The 25572-nt window shown below is 41.5% G+C and overlaps 1 protein-coding gene across 3 annotated transcripts in view; it reads left to right on the plus strand.

Annotated features, from left to right (window-relative positions):
• Adcy8 (adenylate cyclase 8) overlaps positions 1-25572 on the plus strand; it is a 212775-nt gene that overhangs the window by 113099 nt on the left and 74104 nt on the right. For 2 of the 3 annotated variants that reach the window (XM_026407468.2, XM_026407475.2), the window contains exon 8: positions 17127-17324. The exons of the other annotated variant lie outside the window; for it this stretch is intronic. In XM_026407468.2, coding sequence (XP_026263253.2) covers positions 17127-17324 — 198 coding nt within the window. The remainder of the gene's footprint in view (positions 1-17126; positions 17325-25572) is intronic. 3 annotated transcript variants of the gene reach the window in all.

Here is a 25572-nt window from a genome sequence, read left to right on the forward strand (position 1 = left end):
TGGTTATGTTGATTTTAATTTTCCTTTGGAAAACTCTCTCTATTTCAGCTGGTTGTGAGATTTGAAATAATTCCTTATTTCCTAATGCCAGTTGTACCTAACCTTGAGACTAATAATTGAGAACCAAGAAGAGAAACATGGAGGAGCTTAGATTCATGATTTATCAATGGATCTGACAAAATTATATAATAATTGAAAAAAATGTTTGCTGACTTCCTAAAGATGTCATCAAATAGTTATTATAGAAATTGTCATATTAGTCATATTAATCTTGGTGTTTAAACATATTGTGTATTTCTTATGATGTCTGAGTTTGCTTGGATATAATCCATTTGTACTATCTTCTGCACAAATGATCTCAATTCATTTTGTTGTCTTCAGATTTAAGAACCAGCAAATGTGTACTGATGTTCATAAATAACCACATAACACTAAAAGCATTTTGGTAATGATTTAACCAGTTAAAATGATCACAACTGTTTGGGGTTTGTGCTTAAACTTAACTCTAGAAGCCAGTGAGCCATATATACAATTCAAACCTAATATGTCCCTGGAAAAGATCAAGACTGGCCTGGCTGAGCCCATGCTGTGCCAACACCCCCAGTCAATTCCCCGTAAGCCCAGATCATCTGAGTGTTTGCATAACACAGATAAAACATATTAATGTTTCGTTGGGGATTTTCCAGCTAAATTGGCCAGATGTTTTGGTTTCTATTATTCACAGTGTGCACTTAGAAATAATTTTAATGACATCAGATTGCTGTGTCATATTCCATGCTCTGTGTACAACAGATGCTCAGATAGTTACATACTATGTAATCATTTTTTCAATAAGGATTAATTGAGCATCTATTTAATGCCAACTATGGTCAGTGAGAGAGAGAGAGAAAAGAGAGTCAAAGAAAAGAAACATTTTAGTGGTGAGATCAGTCAGTATTACACATGCTTCATGAAGACATAAATTATATCTGTAGTCCCCAGCACCGTTTATCCCATAATTAGAATAATAACTTGTAAATCATGACTTGGTTTAAGTTTGTTGGATGGATGGAATGATGGATGTGGGTGGCAAGGGTGAAAACCCAATGAGGTTTGGCTTCTAGATTTCTTGCATGCGTGCCTGGCTAGACCACAGAGATGCTAGCTGAATGAGCAGTACTGGAGTAGATGGAAGGTGGGAAGGGAAGACTAGGAATTTGGTTGGGTCATGTTGGCTTGAGATGCTGGAGAGAGATCTAGAGAGATCTAGAAGGTGCTTTGCATACACTTTTGAAGCTGAGCCATAAAACAAGTGTGTAAGGGACATATCTGTGGCTCTGGTCCTCATCAGAATTTGAGTGCTGGTAGAGGCCCAGAGAGCTACCACAGGTCACCAAGTTAGGAAATGAGGCATGGGGAAGACCTTGAGGAACACCAGATGGAAGGTAAAAGAGAAGGAGGATTCCTTGACACAGAGAGAGAAGCAGTCAAAGTGATCAGAAGAGAGTGCAGTGTCATGAAGGCCTCGTGGGCAGAGCATTTTGAGACTGGGCACCATCAGTAAAGTTAAATGTAGCCAAAAAGCCCAGTAAGATGAAGACTGAAAGCTGCCCATTGGAACTAGATTGAAGAACATCCCTGGAAAGAGGCAGATTTGATGAGATGATGAAGACTTTAGCCCTCTACCCACGCTGGTTTCATGAAAGAAGGTTTGAATCCTGAGAAAATGCTAGGGAGTTTTAAGTTAAAGAGACAGGACTCTAATTACCTTTAAACCAGCTCCAGGACGGCTCCTCCTAGCTCCAGCCTCCAGCCACCTATTGTAGTGGCGAGGTTTACTGAAGAGGCTAGTGAGAGAGAGAGAACATGCCAGGGAGTGGAATTTTATTGGGAAACAAAAAATTCCGGGGGAAAATCCCATCCAATGAAGGTTAAGGGGGGCAGCATCCCAAGGTGAGGGACGACAATTGGGTCTTCGGGGTAGTGGCCACACACGCCTCTGCATGGACAAGCCCTCAGACCTGGAGAAGGGTGGGGAAAGCTCTGACACAGCTGTGTCTAAGCACCTCTCACCAAGCCGGGGAGATAACTCAAACCACGTGCAAGGATGGCCTCCCACGGAAGACAGAAGACAGGTTGTCATAGTTGGTAGAAAGAGCTCTGGGTATCCAAGAACTCCAACTCCATTTCTGTCCCCTCCCTCCTACCCATTTCAGCAGTCCATCAGTGGGTTGGAGGAATAAGAAAAGTCGTTAGTAATGATTGTAGATTCCTCCTGTGAGTCTCCCACTCCCTGTCTTTGCCAAGCATTTTGTGTCAGGCACCTCCATGTCCTATTATCCTGTCCAGGTAGACTCCAGCATCCCAGTGGTTCAGGGGCAGCCTAAGCACGCATGCTTTGCACCCCTGGCTCCTGGGACATGTGGATCCCCTGCCCATCAATGCCGTGCCTTGTTTTCCTGGAGCAAGGAACCAAGGCTTGGTTACCAGTGAGGATCCCCACGCCCAGAGCCTCTAAGTGGAATGAAAGTCAGAAAGTCAGAACACAAGAAGTGTGTAGTCACAAGTAGACTAGGAATTCAAGATGACAAGATAGAAGTGGGTGGTTGAAGTAGACCGAGAGGGAAATCTTTCATATTTGGAAAAAGATATCCAGAAATTCCAAGGGTAGATTATTAGAATCTCTTTGAATAAAAAACAAAGTTGGGCATGAAGCGAGGACTGAGTGACTATATTTTACCCTTCTCGTGCATTTTTTTTAACTGAAATCTGCTGCTGGCATTGAGCTCTTGCTCACAGGAGATTTACCAGGTACTGGATATTTTAGTTGCTGGGATCCAGTAGTGAAAAGACAGACGGGGTCCCTGTCCTCCAGGAAGTGACATTTCAGGGGCAAAGTGACTGTGGAAAATTGTTAAAACAGGTGAGTGCTAAGAAGGAAACAAGGCAAATAGCCAGGAGGGCAAACAGAGTGCTGCAGGTGGGACTGTCAGAGACCACCAGTCTGCATGTTCCCTCTGAGTACTGAAGGGGTCTGCATGCAGATAACCAGGACCAGAGCCTTCTACACAGAGGAAAGAGTAGCCAGTGCAAAGGCCCTGAAGTAGAAAACAGTTCACTGTGTTAGAAGAGCAAAAGGAACACGTGGCCGGAGCTTGGTGAGCAGGGAAGGGAGGGGCATCTGCTGAAGCTGAAGCAGATGGGATCAGGTTGGTGGAGTATGTGTTTTACTCCAAGGGGAGTGACAGAAAGGTTTTAAGCAGGGCTGTGACATGATCTGATTTATATTTTAAGAGACCACGTTGGAGGCCCTGTGGGGAGTGAATTGCAGGGGATAAGAGTGGCATTATCAGACAAAGTGCTGCTTAGACCCATGATTTACAGAGGATGACAAGGGAGGCATTTACGTAGCTATAAAATTCATTGTGTGACAGATAGTAACCATTTAAACTAGATTTTAAGATAAGTGAGATGCCAAGAGAGGTGGGATCACCCATGCTTTTCGAAGCCTTCCATCTGTCCCAGATGTGTGTGGAGTTGTCACCTTCATCCCCTCTGTGCCTGTCACGTGCCTCCTGGCCTCGGAGTCCAAGCCTCCCTCCGTTCATTGCTGGGGCCCCGATGTTGAGAGCCACAGCCCAAGGGGCCCCAGCAAACTTCCAGCTGCCAGCAAACTTTCAGACTGCCAGCTGATGATTGGCTCACAGTGGCCCCAGCAACATCTAGCTGATTGGCTCCTCTGTGGTGATGCTTATTGGTCTGTTTCCCCGCCCTTTCAGACTGCCAGCTGATGATTGGCTCACAGCAGCCCCAGCAACATCTAGCTGATTGGCTCCTCTGCGGTGATGCTCATTGGGGGACTTCTTTGGCTCCGCCCATGCGACCCAGCCAATCGGCCTCAAGAGCAGGAGGATTGTGGGAGGTGGTGAGGCTTGTGTTGGTGTGAGAGGCTTGTGGGAAGCCGGTGGTGGCAGTTGGGCTCTGAGGGTTTTTCCTGAGGAGCTGTTTTGTTTGGCCTGTGTGGTTCTAAAAATAAAGTTCGTTTCTTTTGACAAGTGGCTCCTAAATTGTGCCCAGCCAGACTGCGGCATTTGGTGGCCCTTACGGGGAAACAGCCCAATGAGCATCACCGCAGAGGAGCCAATCAGCTAGATGTTGCTGGGGCTGCTGTGAGCTAATCATCAGCTGGCAGTCTGAAAGTTTGCTGGCAGCTGGAAGTTTGCTGGGGCCCCTTTCGGCTGTGTCTCTCAACAGTTCATTACTCCTCCAGCCCTTGAAAGAGTCACAGGGAGAAGAGTACATTTCTGGTAGCTCTGTGTGTCCTTTAGTCTTTCCAACACAACAGATTGGCTTTGTGAACTTGAAGCCAACGTGTGTACTTTGGATTATAAACAAAAATAGAATGTCTCCATTCCACACAACACATAGGAAGCAACTGGGCTTCACTGCCTGGGTACAGGTAAAATCCACAAGGTCACTGATGCTAATAAGTGAGGATGCTTTGGGACGTACCATGTCAGAGCATTGGGTACGTCCTTTCCACTAATTCAAACACCAGCCCTTCAGGGTAAATGTGACGCATTTTGTTTAAAACAGGAAAGTTGGGATTCAGAGAGACAATTAATTCCGTGAAGGATATATAGTTGAATATATGCTGAGTTTCTACTTTTAACTTGTTTCCAAGTCACTCCATCTCAGGTGTATGTGTGGCATGTGTGTAAACTTATGTGGTGTGTGTGTGTGTGTGTGTGTGTGTGTGTGTGTGAGTATGAGTGGGATGTGTCTATGTACTTATGGTATGTATGAATATATATTCATGTTTGTGTATATGTATAGGATGCATGTATGTGTGTGCATGTGGTATGTGTTTATATGTGTTGTGTATGTATGTATGTATGCAGTGTGTGTGTGTGTGTGTGCACGCACGCGTAGACCTCCTCTGAAAGGTATTTACCTCTGAGCTACTAGCTCACCAGGACTATTTAGAAATTTTTCTATGAAAGCTCCAGGAAATGATCAGAATCTCCTCCAGGTAAATTTTAGAAGTCCCCTCTTACCAGTGGCTGCTCATCCCCTGAGTATCTTGGTATGATGACTCTTTGCATAGAAAAAAGCCAAGTTTGGCAGTCTCTTATGTCTGCCTAGGGATCAAACAAATGAACAGAATTTGATTTAGTCCCACTTGGATTGGAAAGTGTTGGGACCACTAAGAGAAGAAATGTGAAGAGAGGGGCTGACTAGGGGGGCCAGCAGTATATAAGAACTTATTTAGGTCACTGTGTCTTCACCAATCCCAGCTGGGACTTTCTTACATCCTGTTCTCTGCATCTATTGGAATAAAAGGGAGAATTCTCATCTGATCCCTGTCTGATTAAAGCCCTCATGGGGACCCTTTGCTGCTCCCCAGGTTCCTCATAGTTAACTGGGTAGTAGTGGTTTAGGCTATGAGTTTTGTGATCTTGGGTAAATAGTGATTCCTGGATTGGTTTTGTTTTTTTCCTTCCTGTTTCTGTCCCTAAAGATGAGGATGCAATCTCAGTGGCATGCGCTTTTTTTGTGTGCATATACATACACACACTAAAAAGAACTTGCTAAACTCAAACTCATTTTATTTCTATCAATTTGGGCAAGCCATTCCCTTCAAGATGCTCATTTTCCCATTCATTTATTCATGACCTGCTGATTGAGTAGCTACAACCTGCCAGGGATGGTGCTGGTAATGGAGCGAGAGGGAGGAGGAAGGCAGTCCCAGTGTTGGGGAACTTGCCAGCCAGTGGTTTCTAACAGGTCCACAGGCTCAGTGTGGCCCTTGCTCTGATTACAACGGGACAGTGCAGTGGAGGAGGGAAAATTGACCTGAAGGGATCAGGGAAGGCCTTCCCAAGAAAGTGTTACTTAAGCTGAGATCTAGAGGAGGCATTAAGCCAGGAAAGGAGACCCCAGAAAGGGAAGAGCAAATCTGGCATCTTGGCCTGGCTTGCTGCTGCTCAAGGCCAGAACACAGGCTTCTCTTTGCCCATGAAGCACCTACAGTGTTGGATATTGTAGGTCTTCAAGGAAAGGTGTGTGCTTCTTTGATAAGCTACCTGCGTCTAATTGTTCGTCTTCCATCTCAGTATGCAGAAAACTAGAGGCAAGTTTTTCTCCATAGGTAATTTGTTTTTAATGATTTTAACATCAGATTACGTTTTAATGTTCATTGGATGGGACACCTGCAGGCTGAGAGTCGAGAACAGGGAAGGCTTTGGAAACCTCCCAGAAGTCACTCGACACTGCTCCGGTGACGTGGCTTTCTCTGACAGAAAAACTCCCCAGGCTGTCCTCAGCCCTGACACTGAAGAGAGCTGTGAGGTTCAGCCAGGAAGAGTCATTAGAGGGGTCTGGTTTTTCACTCTGTTCAGAAAGACAAGTGGATTTGAAGCCTTCCAGGGAGTGTTGAGTGAATTAAGTAGGCAATCTGATCCATTAACTTTGACTAATTATCCTTCCTTTCTCGGAAGCTCCTGGGGTAGATTGAGGTGGAAGAGATAAAGGTGGATGTGAGGGTGGAGCTCCTGTAGAATTACACATCTGGAAATGTGCATTTCCGCTTGGCAAACATATGGCACACGGCCTCTGGTTACCCCACAGCCGATGGCTGCCTGAGACCCCTAAACTAACCCGCTGGACTCTGCTTTCACCAGGGATCCACCTGTTTTCAAGTTGTACAATTGTGGCCTGGCAAACAGAAATTAATAAACATACACATAGTATTTTAAGCATGACACAGTGGATGTACTATAGTTTAAAAATGTGAAAGAGACAGGAAAAGAAAAAGTAAAACTCTGATTTTTCCCCCTTTGATTTATTTTCTCAATCTGAAGACAACAAACTGAGGATTTTGCTGTATTAATGCTGGTACCCTCATTGCCAGGGACAGGCTCACATTGTCCCATTGTAAAATTTCCTCCTGGAGCTACATCGGGTTGTCCCACCTTCTGGCACCAGGGATACCGCCTATGGTTTTGATCCAATGTGCTTCATGTGTATGAGGGTTTTTCTTTCCAAACAAAATTGCATCTGTTGTGAGTGATCTTATATCCTTCTTTAAGTGACTTGGCACATGTGTCATGATCTATTAGTGTTACTGCTTCACACAGCACAGGAGGGTCGTCACTCTCAGATGTTTGAATTCTATCCAGAGCAACAACCAGAGCAAAGATGCTTAATGCTTTTGTGGGGCTGAACAGCCTCACTTTTGCTAATTATGTATGCGATTATTTTTACCTCACCTCCTGTCAAAAAGGAATCACTTGGCATATCCTGGGGAAGTGCACAACGCTGATGGAACTTTTTGCAAACCCCTCTTACTTCTCAAGCATCCCCAAACTACTACTATGAATTCCAGATTCTGAACTACTAGATTTGGTAGTATCTCCTCCCATTATGTGGCTTTTCTTTACTTTTAGTCCCTTAAAGGATCTCTTCACACTCTGAAATAGTCCAGAGGACCACTCTTTTTTTTTTTTTTTTTTTTTTTTAACCAGGGATTGAACTTAGGGGCAATCAACCACTGAGCCACATTCGCAGCCTTTTTTTTTTTTTTTTGTATTTGTATTTTATTTAGAGAAAGGGTCTCATTGAGTTGCTAAGTTTCTGAGGCTGGCTTTGAACTCATGATCCTCCTGCCTCAGCCTCCCGAGTCACTGCAGTGGAGGACCACTCCTAAGAGAGAAACTCAGGAACAAAAACTAAGGATGATAACAACCAGAAAAGCAAGTTAATATAATAGCAAGAGCAAAGCTCCTTCTGAGAGACTCAAAACACTATACACCAGCAATTTATCAGCAACTCAAGATATCATACTTCCCTCATGTACCTGAATAAAAACAATACTTCTAACCTTCAAGGGGCTAACAGTTTAGACAATTCTTATTTTTAAATTTTCCCTGTATTGAAAACACTCATGTCAAAATATATATGCAGTCACATCCACATGGACTCTCATTCCTTCAAGGCATTGACATTTCTGAAAAAAGAAAAAAAACTACATCTTTGATGTTCATAAGAAAACTGAATAACTGTGGTCCTGATAAGTGTTTGTTTACTCACTTCCTGAGCTGAAATTCTCCAGGTTGTGAGCCCAAGGCCATTCAGTCAGTGGGACATGTTCACCTCTCCAGCCACATTTTGGTCCAGCTGTTTTGATACTAGGGGTACTTTGGTTTACACCCATCTTTGTTCTTATAAAGAAATCATTAAAATGTCCTGGCTTCTTTCTCCCCAACTCACAAGTCATGTGTACAATAGAAATCCAGCCCCCGTCCCTAGATCTTACCTATCCCTGTACGTATACCACCCCTAAGCCAGCACTGGGCCTGAAGAACTCTTCCACACATTACTAGGGATGCACTATTTTAAAAGTAAAACCTCAGTTGACAACTTGCTTCCAATCACATGGCTTCAAAGTGGGCATGTCTAAATAGATATGCCAAGTCCTATTTCAGCCAATTTTGTAGATCTTTAAGAAGTTGTTTTGACCAAAATGGCTCATTATGTAATGACTCAAATACAATCACCTTTCCCCAACAGAGATTAGGATCTTCTTTCTGAGGAATTCAAAGAATAATAAATATCACAGTCAGGAATCCAGGATTAGCTAGCAGACAGACCCATGGAACTGAGCCAGGCAAGAGTCTCAGGACAGAATTAGTATTAGGAATCTTTATCTCTGGTTAACCTGGGTGGGGGTTTCATTTATTTATTTTATTTTTAAATTGATTTTTTTAAAAATAAATGAAATGTATTTTTAAATGCATTATAATTCTTATCACACATATATAGCACAATTTTTCATATCTCTGGTTGTATATAAAGTATATTCACACCAATTCGTGTCTTCATACATGTATTTTGGATAACGATGTCCATCACATTCCACCATCCTTGCTAACCCTCTGCCTCCTCCCTTCCCCTCTCATCCTTCTCCCCTATCTAGAGTTCGTCTATTCCTCCCATACTCCCCCTCCCTATCTCACTATGAATCAGCCTCCTTATATCAGAGAAAACATTCGGCATTTGTTTTTCGGGATTGGCTAACTTCACTTAACATTACCTTCTCCAATGCCATCCATTTACCTGCAAATGCCATGATTTTATTCTCTTTTATTGCTGAGTAATATTCCATTGTATATATATATATATATGCCACATTTTTTTAATTCATTCATCCACTGAAGGACATCTAGGTTGGTTCCACAGTTTAGCTATTGTGAATTGTGCTGCTATGAACATTGATGTGGCCGTGTCCCGTAGTATGCTGTTTTTAAGTCCTTTGAGTATAGACTGAGGAGAGTAATAGCTGACTGAACCAAAATCCAGGATGCTGCAGATTCCTTCTCTGGACTCTGTGGGGAATGGCTCCAATGTGTAGGGACAGGTGCTCTTCAGGCTTAGTGCTCTTCTGTTGGACCTGGAAAGTCCCATAAGGACTAAGAGTTTTCCCATCCTGAGAGCTCTATGTGCTCACTTAGAATCATAGTTGACCCACCAGTAGAATGAACTAAATCAAGGGGTCATGCACTGAATGCCAAGCAAAGCTCACCAGGAAAAGAGTCTAGATGGTGCTTAAATAATCCTGGAACACATACCCCAAAATTAGTGAGTTGTTTTCATTATTATTGAACTTAGAGGCACTCAACCACTGTTAATATTGGTTGAAAGTCATGAGCTTGTTAATATTGGTCAAAAGCTTGCTAATATTGGTTCAAAGTGATGAGTGCATTTATAAAGGTCAATTGAGTAGCAGACTAGTAACTTCCTCTGTGGATCACCAGAACTAGGGGTGCCTTACCCTGACTGTTTTATTTTCTTCATCATGAAGACATTGACATTTTAGGACACATGGTGATTAAGGCCAATCAGAGGATTTTGCAGATCTTTTAATCCAGGCAATATTTGGAAGTCCAGTTTTACCTAAAAGTGGTTAGTACTGATGGTCTCAGTGCCTGGGCCCTGGACTTACATTGTTCACTTACGTTTGGGGGTTGGAAATGAGGCCACAGAGGGGTGCCGAATCCTCCAGCAGGCTTTGTTAGAAATGTCTGGACTATTATTTCAGCAAACACAGGAGACATTCTGACCCTTGTTACTGTGATTCCTGGAGCAAAATCAATGAGACTATTATAAAAATTACTTAAACCTCTTCCCTAGGAAGAATCCCACAGACTCCATCTCACAATAATATCTCATTAGACATTCCTTTGCTTTATTTGGAAGATGGATATCATCTTAAATATCCAGAAAGAAAAGTAAGTAGGATTCCCATCTAAAGAAAAGCATCAAACAGACCATTTGGAAGTGCTATTTTCTTTTCTCTTTGTACAGACAAGAAAATTGCAATGATCTTCACTAATATATCTTGCTCATGAGGAATGGTCCAATTTGCTACCACCTTCATTCCCACAGGAATGAAAAATTATTACATTTAGGTTCTAGAAGATACATGAGGGTATTTTCCAAAGAGTCACCCAAGACCATGTTTATTCAGATACCACTCTCTGTCTGCTTAATGGGAAAAGATCACATCTCACATCTCTGCTCCCTATCCTCAGATTTGAGGAAAAAATAATTGTGCCCTTTTCAGACACAATGAGCATTTGTTGTGAGGCCCTGAAAGCAAACCATTGCAGATTAGATCACCTTGAAACTTTTCAAAGAAGTGAGCTTTCTTAAAAAGAATAAATGATAATTATTTAAGATGTTGAGTATGTAAATTAGCTTGATTCAATTATTCCACCATATGCACATGGCATAACATCATTGTGTGCCCCATAATTATGTACAAGTATAATTTGTCAAAAAGAGAACACAAAATAACTTTTTTTTTAAGTAGGAGCCTTCTCTTCTGAAGGTTGGACTGGCATTTTAACAAACAGTATGGGGGGGGGGGACAGGTGCTCTTCAGGCTCAGTGCTCCTCTGTTGGACCTGGAAAGTCCCATAGAGACTAAGGGGTAAGATTTGCCTTTTCAGCAAACCAAACTCTGGAAGGCAGCAAGTTTGAAATGGTGCTACATAGGACCCTGTCTTCCTTGACGTGCGTGATAGAAGGGTGGCCCAGCAATTGTCAAAGGAAGCCACTGGCCCTGCTACCTCTGAGGGCAGGCTACGGTCTGGACCTGGAAGCCAGCCATCTTTGGGAAAGGACAGCTCCTCTCAGTCTAAGAGCAGGAAGCCCCACAGCCATGCCCTGAGCTTGCTGGAGATGCCTTCCTCTCCAGGTTCTTCACAAATTAGCAACAAGCTGGTGCACAGTATGAGGCCTCTGTCACAACTACTTACAGCCAAATCTCCAGACTGCCCTGTCCACCTCATAGGGAAGCTTAAAAAAAAAAAAAAAGATGAAGCCCTTTCACGAGTGATTTCAATACTCTCCTGCAAGCTGGCCCATGAAAATGTTCAAGCTGAAGTTAGTCTAAGATTGGTTCCCAGAAAAGGCTCAAGGTTACTACTTTTCAGTATGTGATCACTCACGGGTGCTTAGCAGTGGTGCCTTAACAATGGGAGAGGCAGTCTCTGGGTTCCAGAAATCAGAATGAAGCCACACTGACAAGCAGCACGGATACTCTTGCTCCTGGCTGAATCATCAAATGTCATCTTTCTGCCTCCACCTCCTGCCAATCAAATCCTTGGCATTTGATTGAATAGTAGAAAAACATATATATATATTAATAAGCAGACTCTCTTTATATTTGGTATTTATTTGGGAGAAAACAAGAAAAAATAAAGGGACTTTTTTTAGGGAAAAAGAAAAAAATCAGAAACACTGCCCTAAAGGTATTTCCATAGAGACATTCAATATTTCCTCCATCCATTCATCTATTCATTCTGTACACAACTACTAAGAACCTACCAAACTTTCCAGGTGCTAGAAACTCAGTCATAGATAAGGCATGGTGCCAGCCTCAGGAAGATCAGTATAGGGGAACAAACACATAAGTAGGCAACTTCACCATAATTATTGTGCTAAGGATAACTGCAGGCTCAGAGGCTTCCTGAAGGAAGTGATGTCTGAATTGGTTTTAAATCAGCATTAGGACACACGCCTAGATGCTGCACATTCAGACGCATGAACTACAATGAACTGGACAATTGTTTAACAGAGCAGATTGGGTCATGTGCCTAATCTCCATTACAGGGTATCCCAGCACTGGGCCTGATATTCCATCCAGTAGTTCACACATGGCCTGGAAAAGCTAGAAAGCACTGTGTGGTGTGGAGAAACATGCTATTTGTGCAGCAGTTGGGGAAGTTGAATCATTTTCTTGGAGAAGAAAACTTAGGACACTGGAAAGTTTCCACATGGAGATGACTAGATCTTTTTCAGAGGTCATAAACTGGTCCAGGAGGTGATAGTTGTGGGACAGGGGGAAACAAGCAAGAGCTTTGGAGCATGGTTTTCTGAATGGTATATCTAGAACATGAAAATCAGTTCAAGAAAAAAAGGGTGTTGAGGTCAAAATTTGGAATATGCAGAGTTTAAAAGTTTCATTTCTGAGAAACTTTTCAGTGTATTCTGAGATTTCCAAAAGAAAGTATAAGATTTTGTTCATTCAAAAATTGTGGATTTTTTTTCCACACGGCTACAAAATATTAGGCACTGGCCAGGCACTGGTAACAAATCAACAAGAGAAAAACCCCATCTCAAGGAAAGAGTGAATTAGGAGGATCCAGTATTGAAATAGATCCCTCCAGCACCAAAACCAAGCTAAGTCACAGTACCTACCAGGATGCTGTAGATGGTGGAACTGAAAGACATGATCTGTAAGAGCAAAAATAGTTTTGACCAGTAAAGCTGGATGTGTCCAGCCAACATACTTTTAACCTGAAATCTTACTGGGAAGAATTTATTTGCTGTGGCAAATTGATAAACGAACATCAGAATTTTGGGCCATCCATGAAGTGATATGATCTATAGGACAAGGAAGTCTTCAGTGGGTGCAGGGATAAAAAAAACAAACCCTGAAGAAAAGATTTCACGTCCTCAGCCAGGTGATGAGCTTCAGAGAATCCTTGCCTTCCCAGCCCACTCAAACACGGTTCACAAAGGGCCACCCAGACACTCTGATTATAATTTCACTAGCGCTCCAGACTTTCAGGCAAGACCCTACCTATAAAGTTTGGCTTCAGAAGGAACTGAGCTTTGATCTGTCTTACGCTCCTGTGAGGGAGGAAGTGATTTCTGAAACGTCTAAGGAGAGCATGGCTCTTGGATAGGATGGACTAGGAACTGCAAACCTTTTCTGCAAAGAAACTGTCATGAGAGGCCACCTGAGCCCCAAACTGATGCTTGTACTGCCCCTATTCTGACCTCCCAAACATCAAAAGCCCCATAAATTATTAGCAACATTTATTTATAAACACAAAATCTTTATAATATCCTAACTTGATCCATCTGCCAAATATATCAAAGTAAATAAATGAATATACATATTTATTATTATGTATAAATTTAATATACACCTTATACATTGAAAAATATATTTGAAAATATGTATTCATTTTTTATACATATGACATTATAGTCAAAATTCTCATGGCAGTTTTTCATTTCTTTTCATTTAATTCACTGTTTTTTCTTATTCTCTATCCAGTTGTTTTTGTGAATGTACAGTCTTAGTAGTTTGGAGTCAATTTGAGACTGGAATCCTATTTGAAAATTTAGTCTGCCTTCTTGACCTAATCTCAATATGGCTCACATTAGAGAAAGCTCTAATCTATTAAAAAAATAGCTCACTCCAGTGCTTTCTACATAGGTAAACAAGACACGTTATATTTCCTCAATACTGCCTACAAATAAATCACTGGAAAGAGATCAGTGTATGCATTTCTGATGTTGGCAGTTTATCTCACTAAGGTAAACCCATGACCAAACTTCAGTCTCTACTCATGAACAGTGGGCTATCACATAGAAAGCCAAACCACAGTCACCCCCAAATCATGTGCCCTTTGCATGTGCATTGGGAGTTAAATGAAAGCAGATGACTACCCGATGCCCCTTCCTGATTTCAGTTTGCTCGTCTTCTTGAGCTGACGCTGGTATTCCCATGAGCATATGCGTCCTAACTGGGCGAGATGGGTGCTAGAGAGATTGCCAGCCAAACAGCATGTATAATTGTCACATGAAATTAACAGAGCAAGTGATTAGAAAAGAACATCATTGAGAATTGACCACCTTCATAAAATACTAATTATTTGCAAGTTCAAAGCCAGCCTCAGCAATTTAGTTAAGCCCTAAGCAACTTAGGGAGACCTTGTTGCAAAATAAAAAATAATAATAATAAAAGGGTTGGGAGATGTGGCTCAGTGGTTAAGCACCCCTGGTTTAATCCCCAATATCTATCTATCTCTATGTATAGAGATAGATAGATAGATAGATAGATAGATAGATAGATACAAGTTATTATGAAGAATAAAAATAACTGCTTCGACAAGAAAAGAATTCTCCACAGTATCACTGACATTTTGACAAAAGGGCCTCCTTCCCAGCTAGTAACTGTAACCCAGTAGCAGCAATGAAGGATAGAGGGATGATTCCAAGTTCATGTTCATTTAAAGCAGCCACATGGACAGCCGAGAGGAATGGTGAAGACACGGTGCTGTAAAGGAGGACATGTCATTGGTCTTTGCCTTGGAGAAGGGGCCAAGGGCAGCAGAATACTTCTCTGAACGGACAACTGTCATAAAGCCCAGGAAACAATATCTATTCTTAATTTACAAATGCACTTTACAGACCAACGTCAGCCCCCAGTGATGACATTTTCAGCAGCCCACATCGGTAGGAGAAAAATAAGGGAAAAGATGAGAATTATTCATTCAATTAAATTATTCAATGTGAAAGATTGTCATTATTCTGAGAAGACTGTATTATTCTCATTGAAAAAAAAGGAACCTTTCTTTTTTGAAATCACAGTCATGTTTGAGAGCTGCAGTTGTGGCTATTACTGCTGCCACCACCGCCGCTGCTGCTTCAGCTGCTATAATTTAAGTAAACCAGTCACAAAAATATTTTATGAAACCCTTCTGCTCTGTAAAACCCAAAAGCCTTAGAGCCACTGAAGGTGTGAGGGACTGGTAGGCTGGATAAGCCTAATTTAATTCAAAGAAGGGAAAGTGTGCAAAAAAATAAAATGACTGAAAGCAATGGAGGTGCCTAAGTATGCATTAGATAGATATCTCATCTCGTTCTTTTCGACCAGCTCTAAGCACTTCCAGGGAGCATCCTGGCATTCCGGAGCCAGAACACAAGCCCAGACAAGGACGGCCTGTGTGTCCTTTCCACCTCCTCTCAGATAGAAAACTAACTCATCTCATTTCCCAAGCTGTGTAGATGGAATTTCTGTCCAAGGAACCAATGTGGCATCCACTGAGTGACCGCCAGTCCACAGCTTTCTGGGATGCCACATAATTGCACTTACTCCCAGGGGCTCAAACCCTCTGGCCCTGTGTGGATCCCGCTGTTCAATTTTCTGCAACATTGGTTTCTGCTTCCCTCTCTGCACTCCTGCCCTCTCCTTGCCTCTCATCCTGCCATACCTCCCCCTAACATCTATCTTTTTCTCTGTAGTGGTCTCGCTGAAATCAACTGCTTCAGTACCCTCAGGGCATAGATTTTGCTTTCTCACGTTGGCACATTCAACTCCATCCTTTATCCTGGGGGCTGGAGAAGAGGGCTTCAGTAAAAATCCACTCAGGCTGAGGCCTGGCTGTAGAATTCTTTACAGACCTCAAGTTTAGATCGCAATGATTATCCCTTTGAAGGTGAAAAGGAAGGGTCTAACAATACCACAGGGAAAATCCTTGTCATACAGGATGGATGGCTACAAAGATGTCAAATCCCTGTCCCCAGCTCTAGCCCTGGAGCCAGGGGGTCTCACTCAGCCAGAAACGAGCTGATGGCTTGGAGAACAAGTCTCTCCCAGGCTCCAGGTATGAGAAGCTCAGGCAGGAAGATCTCTAGGTTCCTCCATCTCCCATGTGGCCTCCCTCCTCTCAGCCTGCGTTCTAAGCATAGCCAAACTGGGAGGCTGTCAGAGCAGAGCAAGTATGGTGGGTGACAGGGGTTGGCTTTCACTTCCTCATTCTGGGGATGATTGCACCATCTACCTCCCTTCAAGGAAATCTCTTGAGGGGATGGGATGGGTTTCTCTGTCCCTCTGTCCCTTTATCCTTTAGGTTCTTTTTTTTTTTTTTTTTTTTTTTTTTTTTTTTTTTTTTTTTGGTCAAAGAAGCTGTCTCAAGTTGGAGCTAGAGTGAGCACTGCACTTGGCTGGAGAGAGGTGGTTGACTTCATCACTGATGAATCCCTGGAGACAGGTCCCACCAGCCAAACCTGGTGTGTCCTCCCAAGCCAATGCAGTTGCTACATCCACGTATCTATAGTAGTCACCAACCTCGGTGGCTGCACCCTTCCTACCTCCATTTGTGTGACCCTGTGAGATGGTGGGAGACTGGAACTGCTTGCATTTTTTTTCCTAAAGGAAATTAGACACATATATCTATATAAGCATATAGATATATCATGATCTCTGCTGGGCTGAGACATATTTGTAAAACTTAAAGTTTAAAGAGTAGATCCAGGCACATTTGAGTCTCAACTTATGAATGCTTTAAAAGAAAATGCAAGCCACAAGACCCCAAGTCTCTCCATCACCATTAAATGAAAGTCCACATGAAAAATGTAGAATCTACTTGGTGGGAGATGATCCATTTTGTGGGCTTTTCAGATGTTCTACCTTCTGTTTGGGGTTTTTGTTGGTTTGGTTGGTCTTGATTTCTTTTCTCTTTCTCTTATACCCAGGATGTGCCTGGTTAGAGAAAGGGTCGTTATTAACATTCCCAAGGCAACAACTCTCCAAATGCCTCGAGCACAAGAATTCAGTGCACCTACATAGAGGAAAGGGAAGTGTCCCTCTTGATGTGGTATTTTTCTGGGTTGTGTTTCTCTGAACCAAATGCTAACTGATCAAATTTTGTAGGTTTCACTGAATACAACTGCATGGAATGCTATTACTGTTTGCAATGCCACATGATATAAAAACATTGCATTTCTTTTTGTTCCAAAGGGGACTAGCAGGTTTATTGTGTTTGCATGTGCTTCCCCCCTAGACTCTGGCTGCCCTAACAAGAAATTCAATAAATCTGCTTCCAAACCATCTTGCACAAGCTTTGCATGTCCAGTCTGGGCCTGAGGAAATTAACAAGAGAATAGAACATACCATCGACTTGCGGAGTGGTGATAAATTGAGAAGAGAGCATATCAAGCCATTCTCACTGATGTTTAAAGACTCCAGCCTGGAGCACAAGGTAGAACTGAGTGTCCACAGTGGCTCTTTTTCTGAAGTAAATTGTTGTAAATGTTCATGGGACTAGAAATAGCACCCAGGGGCCATGGTTTTGGTTTCTGTGTTTCTCCAGTGTTCAGTTTGGTTTGATTTGGTTTGATACTGTCTTTTCTTATTCTCTTTGAAAAATCATGAATAGACTGAAGGCCCTGAAAGGAGGATGCTACTCAGATGAGAAAGCCCCAGCTTTGCTCTTAAGCCAAAGATGGCTAAAAGAACCAAGAGTCCTTAACTCTGGAAATCAAAAGAGTTTCATCCTCTTTGGGATGATTAAGCCAAGTGGCATTAATGTGCATTTGCCTTTGCTTTTATGGGACTCACATTGGCTGCAAACCTGGTTACAAAATATATGAGGAATCCCCATAACCTGATGTCAGCATATGTGATAAACACCAGCTTTCTCAACTGTAGACATATGCTATTCAATGAGAGCATATGTCTCATATGGCTGAGAGCTCCCCTGACCTAGGTCTAGCAGAAATAGAGATGTTGAAGATTCCACATCTTCAGGGTTGAATTCCACCTTTGCCACTTCTTTGCTATGTGACTTTTGATTAGTGAAGTAAACTCTCTGAGCATGAATTTACAACAAGGATAATGAACTTCCCTCCCTGTCCTGTCTTTATGAAAGACTCTAGGTCCATGCCTTGATTAGGTGAAGTTTTCAAATATGGCAGCCATCACCATGTTGATGACTTTTCCCATGCCTTCCCCCACCTCAGCTCTGAACTGTTGAGGAGGGCGGGAAGACAGGGTGCTGCCCTGCTTAACTGGGCTGCTCCTTTGCCCTGATGAAAGCCGACAGACCTTCCTTGACTGAGCACAGGAGGTGTTTGGCATCTGCAGGAGCCTCCAGCAAGAACAGCTGGGAATTTGCAAGCAAATTTTGGGAGTTTGATCCAACACTCCATAAAGCTCCAGTGAGCAATTCTTTTGTGAGTTTGCTCAGCTGCCTGTGAGATTCTGCTTTCCTTGGTTTGGGGAATTCACATTTCTCTGCACATTCACCCTTCCCAGTGAGTTTCTCTGATAACAACCTACAGATTGCAAACTCCAAAATTAATACCTTTGCCTGCAATTCCCAATTCAAGATGCATGTGTCTATGTACTAGCCAAACAGAAGGAAAAGAAACACTTTGCCTCTCTTGGTGCCCCCAAAATAGCAGGTGTGCTTTTCTTGTTCATAATAAAATTGAGGACTGAAAGTGTAAATTAAATGCATTTTCTCTCCTGATTAATACATGGAAGGAGCTAGAACAATAAGCAAGGTAGCTTGACAAAGAATCTTCTCAATTAGCCATACAGATACTTGTGTCCAGAGCTACACAAAACCTTTATTCTTTCAATCCTGCTAAATATGTACTCACTTCACTAATGACCTAACTACTTCAGACTATAGTTTCTAGTGTGTTTTATTTAATAGTGTCCTCATCTCATGTGCAGCTGTGCGATGCTGGAGAAAGATGGTCCTACAGGAGGCACAGTGTATGTGAGGTGAATTACTGAGACTGGAGAGGTCCTGACAGGACAATCAGTGGACAGCCACCTGAACAGACATGGACCTACCCACGGATGGTCCAGCCATCCACCACCTGGCATGGGCTCTGCGCTGCATAGGTTCCCCAGTGGCAAGGACGATGGGCACGTCAGAAAACATTCACTTCCCCTGTGTCACAGAGGCTATCCTTATTGACTTGTCATGAGACTCTTTCTATGGACTAGGTTACTGCTGAGCAGATAGCACAGAATAAGTAACATCCATTGAGCATATACCAACTACAAGGCACTATTTCTAAGTTGTTTGCACAAATTTACAAAAAAAAAATTCAGTAGTATTGTATCTTAATCAAGTTTAGGTTATCTTATACTTGATGAAAGGATATACAGAGAAATAATTATGACACCTACCCAAAGTCAAACTGTCATAGGGTACTAGGAGCTGAGTCCACTATCACACCAGAGCTAGTGTTCCTTCATTTCACTGTCCTGCCTGGAACCCCGGGACCTGGAACCCAGGCTCTTGAATGGAGAATACAATGTTCTCCATCTTCTTTCTTTTGAAACTTTGGAAGGGTTGAGAGAGAAGGGGCTAGGGGCAGAAGTTAAATAGAAAGATCCTAAAGCTTTATCAAAGGCAAGGCTCTCCAACCGTAGGATTCATAATCAGAGAATAGGACCAGTGTTCAGCTACTCTGTGGGATTGTGTATGTCAGCTTAGTTCATCCTTAGTGTCATCACTATGACACTTAGAAGAGAGAACTGAGTCTTCAAGAGGTTAAGCAGAGGTCATGGAGCTCAAAATCCAGCTACCATAATTCACTGACTCTAAGGTGCCATCAGATGACAGATGTTCCATTTTCTATGCAGCACTCAAAGAAATCACACAGCATGAGGAGGCTAAGAGAAAACAAGAGTATGCACACACACACAGACACACACACACACACAGACACACACACACACAGACACACACACACACACACACACAGCTGGCCTTACAACCTCAGGATAAAGATGAACACGAAAAAAAAAAAAAAAAACCACCCAGGACACAGTGCAGCGAGGGAACCCAGGTGTGCACATCCCAGTGCTGATTAGATGAAGAAAAAGAGCTCCCCTAGATTTAAACTCCGGTAGCATCTGCACAGGTTTGCCGCCTGAGTTCACACTCTTGAATGTGGTCTAAAAAAAGCCTCAGACAAGAATCTAATTGAAAGTGGTACTGGTTGATATTGCCACCTGGTGGCAAGCAGAAGCAGGCTTTAAAAGGCTTTAAGATTCCACTGAGAGGAAGATGTTTAAAGTGCGTATTTTAAACATAGTATCACATTTTAATTATCAATTTGCATACAGAATTTATGACTCCAAAACCTCTTTTCTTCCCACTGCCCTACCCTAGTCCTTAGATGCAAGTTTGGACCATAAAGGCATATTTTCTAAACAGGAAGGTGGAAATGATTGTACTCTTGCAGTTTTTGTGGGAAGGAAAGTCTTCATTCTGCTTGAATGATAGGAAGATCCATGCATAAGGGACCTTGTTTTCACATCCACCTTTATGAGTGAATTAGAGAATGCAAAGCTCCACTGAAACGTACAGAAATATCATCAACATTTCCCAGTCAGGGACCAATAGTGTCATGTTTACGGGATTTTTAGAAGAAAATGAAGGAAGACATAGGTTAAGATGAAAGGAAACTGCCTCACTTCCTGTGGCTGGTCTCAGAATGTTTCGTGCAAACTAAGAGCCAAAAGACCCAGGTTGATTTTGATCTGGTCCTATTTGGTGGGTTTCAGAGGACCAAAGCTCGGCTCATACTGTAGAATTCTAAGTAGCTCACTGCCCGTCTCCCCTCCCCCGTCCCATCCCCACAAACCATGTTTTAGGTTCAGCTCCAGAAGAGCACGCCCATGACCCCTGTGGCTTAGGCAAGCCTGGACAACACATTTAATGCTTTCCCTTCCCTAGTTCTTAGTTTCCTCAACTATGAAATCAGGACATTGGACAGCTCCTCATGTCTTCCAGCAACCAATCATGGTGACCCTATAGACTGGTGTTCCTGAACTATCAGGGTTCATCCTTATTTTCCCAATGTCATTATGAGTAGCCTCTCGTGTCTCTTCAAGATTCACCAGGGCTGAGCACAGTGGTGCATACCTGGAATCCCAACAACTTGGGAGACTGAGGCAGGGGATAGTAAGTTTAAGACCAGCCTCAGCACTTAGACCCTGTCTCAAAATAAAAAATAAAATGGACCAGAGATGTGGCTCAGTAGTAAAGCATCTCTGGGTTTAATCCCTATTTTAATAAATATAATAATAACAATAAATTTTAAAAATTTAAAAAAACTCATCCAGGATAGATGTCATATGGCAAATCACAGAACCCAAGACTTTTACCTGGACAGATTAGAATTAGTACATATCAATATTTTCACTTCCCAGCAACATTGTGAGGACTTTCTGGCAGACTCCTGGATAGGGCAAAAGGGCTAACCTAATCACCAAAGGCACCTTCAATCCCTCCTAGATTTCACAGATGAATCTTTTGGCCTTCTTTAGTGAGGCTACATATTTCCCAAGCAGGCTGACAGATCTCAGGGGCAAGCAAATATTGGAACTACAGTGATCAGATGTAGAAAACAACATATTCATCAAATGCTGCCAATATATATATATATATATATATATATATATATATATATATATATATTTTTTTTTTCTGTTCAAGGGTGCATTTTCACTTTCAAAAGTGTATGCCAAGCATATAAGGCAAAAAGAAGAAAATGAAATCTCTTTTGATCTTTTAATCCAGGATAAGCACTGCTAGCATTTGGGCATCTGTCATGCTGGTCTTACATGAGTTTGCATCTGTATACTCATCTATGCACCTTTCTATAACAATAAAGCATGTGTACTCAATGCTTTGTAGTACAACATTTGGCATTCTCTTCTTAATTCTTTTTCACATAATTATTTGATTATTAACTACTAAATAATTTTATTAATTAAATACTACTCAATTCTGTATTTACCATTTTGGGGGGTATTCAGTTCTTTTTTTATTATTATTATAAATTACAAACTATGTTGCTGCAGCCATTTGCGTAGTTAAATCACACATCCATGCTTATTTCCTTTGGATAAAATCCTAAAGAGACTAAAGGAGTATGTATGTTTTCAGAACTTGATGTGCATTCTGAAATTGCCCTGAAGAATTATGCCTGTACTTTTAAGAATTGCCAATTGGATAAGAAGCAAAATGCATCTACTTATCATTTTGATTTTGACTTTTTTAAATTGAGGTTGAAGTTCTTTCTGCATATGTTTTGATCTTTATATTTCTCCTTTTGTAAGTTGCACATTTGTCTGAATTCCCATCTTTTCCTGTGGTACTCACCTTTGTTTTACAGAACTTCCTTATCTGGTAAGGAACTTAACCCTCATGAGATTATTTATCTTGGGCTCTTCCATTCAGAGCACATACAAAAAGGTAGTGTTTCTTGGCCTCTGACCCTCATTTCTCTTCTAGAACTAAATTCTGAGTGAGACTTAGGGTGAAGAAGTCAATTATTGCAATTACTCTTAGCCAGACTAATCCTACCTGACACGTTTAGAGGCTCAGGAAAACTTACCAACATAGGAACGCTAATGTGGAATAAAATCATTAAACTTAGTGTCCCTAAAACAATACCACCACCTTAGAATGAGATACCTCCTTATCTTTAACAAAAATTAGTATATATTTAATATATATGTAAAAAAACATTATGTATTTATGCCTTTGATAACTTTAGTGACTTAAGTGTTAAAATTCACCTATATCACTGAAGACTAGATTTCCCTCCTTCCTTCAATATTGATATCTTTCAGCTTCATTTTGAAATATTTTCCTTCAAGAATAGGCCTCTTTTTGTCTTTGTGATATATTCATGCAACAAAACCATCTTTTTCCTTGCTTAATAGTTTTCAGACTTGAGAATCACTTGGGGATCATGTCTGAGCAGCAGATACCTTCCCATCACACTTCTTCCAGGATTCTGGTTTTGTAGGGGGGCAGGTCTGCATTCTGAGAAAGACTCTCAAGATTGTTACTCTGAATTCTTGGCCAGCTTTCATTACCCTTGGACACTTGGGATGGTCACTTACCCACTTCTTCAGAAATCCACTCAGATCTAAATGTTCCCTGGTCCACACCTGAGCCAAAATGGCCTTCAATAGGCCTAGAGGGAATATCTCTGTAAGGCTCAAAGTGGCCCCAGGAACAACGGACCTTGGTTCGAATCCCACTTTGGAAACAAAAGTAGACATAAAGGACTGTCGTTTAATTTACTGATCATCAGTAGATACTGACAAGTAGTTATCAAATGCCCATCTAACTCACAAATAGTCTTCAATAAGACAAAAGAAAGAAAGTAGACTTGACTGCTGAGCTGATATGACTTGAACCCAATTCCTGCCCTTGCTGACTTGGAACTGCAGGATGAGGGGCTTGATCTCATTGAGATTTGGTCATCATCTGCCCCTAGAAGTTGGTGTGAAAATTAGATGACACATATTCATATGGTCGATGTTTGAATGAATGTAATAGTCTTTTTTTTCCTTGTCTTTCTGATAGTATTAAGCCAAATCTGAGTGAGGTTAAATCCTTACTTAAAATAAATCTCATATTTCCCCAGAGATTTTTAAAGAAATCAGATCATGAAAAATGTCAGAAGGGGGGTTATCTTAGTGTGTCTTATATCCCAGGGTGCCAGGGTCCAAACCTTAAATAAATCTGATGAATTATAGATTTGTCACACATTGGGAGAGGGATTTGCATCAACACCTCCAAATCTTTGGAACAGAAGCAATGACCACCATAGTCCCAGGATGTGTTTAAACATGTAAGCATCTTTTGTTTACCCTTTCTTTTAAGTGATTTGTTTAGTCCAGGTTCTCTATTATCACCATCTTCCAAAGAAGTTGAGAGAGATAGCCTCCCTCTCTAAAGGCACTTGATATTGATCTTTCCCAAAGACTTTGCCTTTGTCCTAGAAGGAGAAGCCAATAAAGGATTTTTATATCATTTCACATATGAGTGTCTTCCCTGCAAAAATAGTCTTTCTATCCATACTTCTTGTGATTCCTGGAAATCCATCTGGCACACTCCATGTGCTTGGCTCAGTTTGTGCTCAACTTGTGTACAACCCAACAGGCATCTTGTATCAAGTACTGGAAGAAGTCAGAAAGCCATGACCTTTGCTCCTGGGAACTTACTGCTGTTTGTGATCTTGGGCCAGTCATTGAACTTCCCATCTTACCAATGGGTGTCCTAATGGCCACCTCACAGGCTTCTGTGCCAATGAAATGCAGCCAACTGATATTTATTAAACGCCTGAGAGGCTGCAGTAAACTGCAACTGAGACAGCAGTGTTACTAGGAAACTGACACCTGTCCCTCACTTATGACCATATCAGCCGTATCATGAATATTTTACATTTGTTCCCTCATTTAATTTGTTACAACATCCTTTTGTGCAGGTATTAGTTTTACTACTTGACAGGTGAGGGAGCTTCAGTGAGTTTGAGCAGCTTCTCTAGGACCAAAATTTGTAGAAAGCAACAGAGCTGTAATTACAATCAAATTCATTGTGTCTGCTAAGCCCAGACTATTGCTAATGCACCTTGTAAAATCCTTTAGTTTTCATACTGCCCCGTCTCCATTCAGTTTGGAATGCATTGAGAAGGCAAGCCGTCAAGTACATGGGAGTGGGAAAGGGTTAGATGGCAATGGTGTGGCAAATACCCTGGAAGAATTAAAAAAGCAAAATTAAAGTCATGATCATTTTATTTGTCCACTATACAACCCACACACACACACATAAATGCACATACACATGCATAGAAATACACATACACATCTTACAGCTCACCACACATTCCTAGCAACACTCAGAACCTTGATAAATATAAACTAGAACAAGGGAACTCTACTACTGTCGCTGTCTAAGCACATGCAAAAATCAAATAGGTGAACATGTAAATACATAAGACACCTTTTCTCTATGACAGTAGGAACAGGAATCAGGAGTCCTTGAACCACCTCTGAGCTGTGTGCACAAAAGAAGGTGGGTTAGTTCAAACAGTCAAAGAACAGAGCCAAAGTCAGAGATAGCCTCTTAACAATACCAAAGACACAGGAAACCAAACTGACAGTGAGCTTCACTTTTATACACAAATTAACCATCAGATTTTTCTCATTTTTGGCTAACAATAACAACTATCATTATTATGCTTGATATGCACCAAGTTCTATGCTGAGTATTTTTGAAACATTCATTTAATGTTACTTTTTTATCCGCCACATAAAAACTAGGATTTGTCACATGAAGGAATCCTTAGAAAATTCTTTGGCTAAGTACAATTGATTCTTATTGTTCAGAATTTCTCTGTTTTCTCTGTCTTTTATAAAGAAAATCAAAGCCAAATTGAGGCTTAGGAGACTTCAGGGAAAAAAAATGTACCAGACACTTTGAAATATTTCTTCCCTCTTCACATCAATTCTTATTTGAGTTATAAGGGTTGGAATATGGTAATAAAGAATGAGTTTGGCAAAGAAAACGAGGGTAGACTAATGAATGAACTTGTTGACTTGTTAGGATGTTGGACTCTGCAGATAAGTAATAAGAAAAAAAAATGCCTGTTTTTGTCTTGGAAACTTTCAGAATTTAT

Source organism: Urocitellus parryii, chromosome 7, assembly GCF_045843805.1.
Source record: "Urocitellus parryii isolate mUroPar1 chromosome 7, mUroPar1.hap1, whole genome shotgun sequence".
In the NCBI taxonomy this organism is placed as follows: domain Eukaryota; kingdom Metazoa; phylum Chordata; class Mammalia; order Rodentia; family Sciuridae; genus Urocitellus; species Urocitellus parryii.